At 42.4% G+C, this 5,499-nt stretch overlaps 2 protein-coding genes across 2 annotated transcripts; one reads left to right on the forward strand and one right to left on the reverse strand.

The window, feature by feature from the left end:
• Nucleotides 1-343: 343 nt before the first annotated feature.
• LOC104959696 (kelch-like protein 23) lies at nt 344-2,358 on the reverse strand (the record flags this gene model as incomplete). Its single annotated transcript, XM_010787598.1, has 2 exons — nt 1,380-2,358; nt 344-752 (listed from the first exon to the last, which is right to left on the reverse strand). Coding segments are annotated over exons 1-2 (1,388 nt in total), but the record flags the coding sequence as incomplete, so codon positions are not given.
• A 777-nt stretch (nt 2,359-3,135) lies between these two features.
• Nucleotides 3,136-4,956, forward strand: lsm7 (LSM7 homolog, U6 small nuclear RNA and mRNA degradation associated). Its single transcript, XM_010787597.1, has 4 exons — nt 3,136-3,222; nt 3,448-3,538; nt 4,201-4,272; nt 4,463-4,956. Exons 1-4 carry the CDS (start codon nt 3,217-3,219, stop codon nt 4,603-4,605), a joined length of 312 nt encoding a protein of 103 aa, XP_010785899.1. The 5' UTR covers nt 3,136-3,216; the 3' UTR covers nt 4,606-4,956.
• Nucleotides 4,957-5,499: the final 543 nt, after the last annotated feature.

The following is a 5,499-nucleotide window of genomic DNA, read 5'->3' on the forward strand; positions in this document are numbered from 1 at the left end:
GACTTTTAAGATAAGATAAAACAAACTTTTTTAAGGAAACAATTAAAGGGGAATTCAGGTGTCAGAGCAGCAACAGCAAGAAAAGCGAAAGACAAGGATAACGGAAACAAAAATGTGTGTAACAGTATGAGTAATAATAACAAGACTAGGGTAAGGAGTTGCACAGTTGTGTTTTGAGTCTAAAGTACTTATTGTTATAGTTGTATGTAGGGATGAAGCCTTGGTTATGACATGGATTCAATCATTTTAATACCTATTTTTCAGATTAATTCAATACCTTTCAAGACATTTAAGATGCCAGAAAACGCCAGAAATCAAAACTAAAGAGAAACATTTCACCCACCGTGGAAATGGAGAGTATGAGACCACGTCCCACTGGTCCTCCTTCACCCTGTACCTCTGAACCCCCGCGTACACCTCCCCGTTCTCATCCAGTCCGCACGCCACGTAGATGCAGGAGTCCAGAGCCACAGAGGCGGCCCTCTCCACGGCTCTCACCATCGGGCTGACCTCCTCCCACTCCTCTGACCCCAGAACCAGCCTCTCCACGTCCCCCAGCAGCCCCTCGTCCATGCTGCCCCCCAGCACGTACAGCACAGAGTCCAGACCCGCGGAGCAGTGGCTGTGCCGGGCCGTCTGCAGGACGGGACCCTCCACCCAGACCTGGTTCCCACAGTCAAACATCCGGACCCAGTCCACGCAGAACCACAGGACGTCCCTGAAGTGTCCGCCTGTCACCACCACATTGTCTCCTACATCGTGAGAGAATCAGGACAAAATTAAGAAGTGTTGTATTAGGAAAATGATGTTTAATGTCAAATAAGTACGATTTTGTATAGGTCATTACTTATTTTGATGATGTGTCATTCAAATGTCAGAATCAGAATCAGAAACAGGTTTATTACGAGATAGGTTGACACGTACAAGGAATTTGACTTGATGTCATGGTGCATATACATAAAGTAAAACAACAATTAAAAACACAGATAGAGAACTAGAAAAATATTTAAAATAATACAAAATATAGTAAAAATAAAATTGAATAAAAATATGGAATATATAACGAGATAGCATGTTTTCTGTTGAATCAATAGCCTATATCAAATAATCACATGCTCTGCTCTGTTGATCAGTAAGTGGTAATGTAAATTAGTAGTAGACACATTAATGCCATTTAGAGATAATTTGCATATATCCTCACAAGGCTTTATATGGAACTGAGCCAACAGCACAGGGCATTCGGCCTTTCGTGTAAGAACAAAGACAGAACATGGAAATACATACATGTACACATAGCATATAAGAGAAATACACATTCAGCCCCTCACCCATCATCAGTTTCACAGGGACCCTCATCTTCATCACTATCATTCACATACCTACTGCAGCTACTGAGTACTGTGTGAGGTTCTTCCTCTGCAGGGGGGGGCAGCTCTGCCACCGGCCGCTGAGCGGGTGGAACTGATAGAGCGGCTGCTGCTCCGTATCGTGGGGTCCTCCCAGAACAAAGAGGGTCTCTCTGGCCCTGGCCCTCGTCATCGACCTGCCCATGGACCAGGACTCTGGGAAGTGTTCATTCAGCATGCAGATGAGCTTGGCTCTGGGGTCGTTGCTCGTCATTTTCACTAAAAGTTGAGTAATGAACGGTAGAGAGAGCGACTCCGGCCTCACTAACTGAATCAGCTCCAGGAAATGTTCCTCTCTTTTGGGGTCAAACGACACCCAGCGTAGGGTGGCCTCCAGGGCTGCATCATCTGTATGGATGGCAAGGTCATCGCAAGCAATAAGGTCTGCTACGGACTCCTTAGACAGGGACAGGAAGTCCTCTTCTGAGGTGATAGCAGAGAAGTGTGTGAGCGCCACATTGCGAGCAGCGTTGTGGAGCTGAGTGCAGCCCAGGCTCCAGGCGTAGCTCATCATCCCCAGACAGTTACTGAGGTGCAGCTCGCGCTCCAGGAACTTGCAGCAGAGCAGCCTGGCTCGCTCCAGTTGTAAAAAGTCTGCCGTCTCAAGGATCCCCAGAACATTCTCCCTGTCCAAAACTAGTTTGGAAGTCTTGCTGTAGTCCATTAAAACCCTGAAATGCTTCACACTCACACATTTAATCTCTATTCTCCTTTTGCTGCTTTCTAGGCCGCCGCCAAAAAACAGAGCCCTGAAGTAAGGACTCTGGAGGGCGAGTCTTTGACGGTTCACATAGAAACTCTCTCCTTCTACCTGCAGAACTGCATCAGGGATCACTTCAGGTGCAGAGTTAGTCACATGTAAAGCAGATTCCTCCTTAAGTTTGTCTATCTGTTCAGAGAGTGTGAATTTAAAGCTCTGAGGTTTCCGCTCAGGCTCGGCTGTGCCGGCCATGTCAGAGCCACAACGAGGGTCTTCTGCACAGAGCCTCGTCTAATTTACAACACATACCAACTGGTGGTATTAATAGATCTCCCCCTGACTGACTGCTGACAAAATGCAACCAGGAAAAGGAGGTCAGTTTGAAAAACACATGCTAGAAATTGTCAAATGTAGAGTATTCCAATTCATTCAATATTGTCTTTATATTGTGTATTATTTAGATACTCTAGTCAGTGATATACGTCTTTTGTTTACCTTCTATCCATATATCCATCTAGCTATCTATCTATCTAATTTAGATAGCTTAATGCAAATTCATTGATGAATACATTCCAATAATTTGCCCCTTGTTTACAAAATATTAAGAAACTGATGTGAGCTGAGGTGCTCATCGCTTTGATTGGTGAAGAAATGTTGAATTTTAAACAATAAAAAGAAATGCTAAATAAAAAAATTACAAAAAAAAGAAAATACAAATAAAAAAATCCAAAACATGATAAAAAATATATTTTTTAAATCAACAGAAACCTCCGAGCTAAGGTCTCAGTGGGGCTGCTGGGCTGGCTAGCCTTACAATGTTGGAAAAAATAATTTTCAAAAAAACCAAAATGAATACATAATAATTATATTTTTCTTTAAAAATAATAACATTAAAAAGTTAAATCAACCAAAAGGAGTAGGGGGACGACGGAATAAGGAAGAAACGTATCTGCTAAGATTAAGAAATATGATACATTGGATCAGGGAGACTTTTATATTTTTGGCGGGGGTACATGATTCTGGTCCACCCTCCAGTACAGCAGGTGGCGATAATGCACCTTTACAGCTGGGTGCCGTCCGCAATAAAAACCGTAGAAGAAGAAGAGAAACATGGCGGTGAGTTCGTGTTTTGTTAGCTTTCATTCAAACTTAACTTCACCTTTCTGTTTTTACATATTATAATGAGAATATTAAGACAGTAATTGGTTATGATGAACATGACCTGTAATGTGGATGACATACTCGACAGTTGGGGGGCGTTTTTGTCGCATTTGCTAACTTGGCTAACCGAGTAAAGCTAACATGTGACTTAAAAACACATTATATCTGTTTCTTTTGCAGGATAAAGAAAAGAAGAAGAAGGAGAGCATCTTCGACTTGTCAAAATACATCGACAAGCCGATCCGTGTTAAGTTCCAAGGAGGACGAGAGGGTAAGAGCATTAATACTGGTGATGAAGAGCTAATGCTAACAGAATCAGCCGGTGCAAACATTAGCTTCATGATTGGGATTTGTTTCTCTCTTAAACAGAGGTGTAAAGTAACTAAGTACATTATCTCAAGTATTGTACTTATACTTTTGAGATACTTGTACTTTACTTGAGTATTTCCATTGTATGCTACTTTGTACTTTAACTCCACATAAGGTAAATGGTGTACTTTGACTCCACTACATGTATTTGTATTAGTTACTTCACAGATGTGTATGAATGATGTGAAATATAATCAAGTGTTAAATCAGACTTTAGTTCCACCTGGAGTAAATCCACAAGCTACCCTGCAGTATACAAAGTCATTCAAACTAGCTGCACCTTTACCAGCTTTGAGAACACTTTCATGATCAATCATTATAAAACATATCATATATATTATTCTGAAATGGACCAATCTGCACAATGACTACTTTTAAGTATATTTTGATGCCGATACTTTTGTACTTTTAGTTGAGTAACACTTTGAATGCAGGACTTTTACTTTTAACAGAGTATTCCTACACTCTGGTACTTCTATGTTTACTCAAGTACTTCTACTCCTCTGCTCCTCAAGTCTTTTAATTGATCCTGACTGATGTGAACTTTACTCTGTTTCCTCTCAGCCAGCGGTGTTCTGAAAGGATTCGATCCTCTGTTGAACCTGGTGCTTGACGGCACAATCGAGTACATGCGTGGTAAGTTACAAACTGTGCAGGAAATGTATACTTTTTATTCTTTTCAGTTACTTTTATTTTGAATGCATACTGTGTCAATTGGTGATCACATGTTAGCGGTCTTAAATAGGGTACACTTTCCAAAACTAACGTGTGTACTTAAGTCATTCCTTACATCTGAAGTTAAATGATAATGTGTGTGTACATGCAGATCCAGACGACCAGCTGAAGCTGACAGAAGACACCCGGCAGCTGGGGCTGGTGGTCTGCAGAGGAACCTCCGTCGTGCTCATCTGTCCTCAGGACGGCATGGAGTCCATTCCCAACCCCTTCGTACAGCAGCAGGACGGCTAACACATGCACACACTTCACATTACAGACACACTTCACATTACACACACACAACCACGCACACACTTGAACATCTGGTGGGGTTTTTGTTTGAATTGTTTCTAAACATAACTGTAATAATGCGTCCGATTAAAGTAATTTTCTGTTGAGAATCATTTTAAGTTGATCAGCGAATGGGCAGTTGAAAGCACTTCACTGTTGGTCCGCTCCGTGGTGTGCACGTTTTTGCGGAGATTTGAGTTGTTAAGAGCCCAAACTTTTGGGAAAACCATTTTCTTTTCATTCACAATAAGAACCTTTTTACTATTCTTTGTTGTTTTTTGATAAAATAAAATGAAAAATGTTTGTTCAAGATGTTGTTCCCTGTTGTTCTTGTACACATTGGTTGTGAAAAAAACTCGGATGTAGGAATCCAATTCTGTGATTTTTTTTTTTAAATGTGATCCAGAGAGCCATGAAAGTTGTAGTAAAAGCTGGTTTTAGTCGACTACGACACAAAACCTTTCAGTCAACTTTTAGTCATTCAGAACCGCGCTGCTAGGATCCTCATGAGGGTGCGCAAATATGATCACATCACCCCCATCCTTAAAGCACTACACTGGCTCCCCGTGGAACTGAGGATCGAATTCAAGGTCTCCGTCCTCACCCACCAGTGTATCCATGGAACTGCCCCTCCCTACCTCAAGGAACTCCTAACCCCCCATACCTCCTTGCGGACCACCCGCCCCAGCAACTCCAACCTCCTCAGACCCCCCAGGACCAAGCTCCGCACCATGGGAGACCGGGCCTTCTGCTCGGCTGCCCCCAGTCTGTGGAACGCTCTCCCCGACCACAAGAGAGCACCACAGACCCCGGAGGCTTTTAAAAAAAGGCCTCCAAACCCATCTGTTCAATAGA

The sequence above is a fragment of the Notothenia coriiceps genome, unplaced genomic scaffold (genome assembly GCF_000735185.1).
Source record: "Notothenia coriiceps isolate Sejong01 unplaced genomic scaffold, NC01 NC01_scaffold00030774, whole genome shotgun sequence".
In the NCBI taxonomy this organism is placed as follows: domain Eukaryota; kingdom Metazoa; phylum Chordata; class Actinopteri; order Perciformes; family Nototheniidae; genus Notothenia; species Notothenia coriiceps.

Coding starts and splice junctions, on each gene's coding strand:
- lsm7 (XM_010787597.1), top strand. Junction 3,539..4,200: donor GTTCCAAGGAGGACGAGAGG/GTAAGAGCATTA, acceptor GTTTCCTCTCAG/CCAGCGGTGTTCTGAAAGGA. Junction 4,273..4,462: donor CACAATCGAGTACATGCGTG/GTAAGTTACAAA, acceptor GTGTACATGCAG/ATCCAGACGACCAGCTGAAG.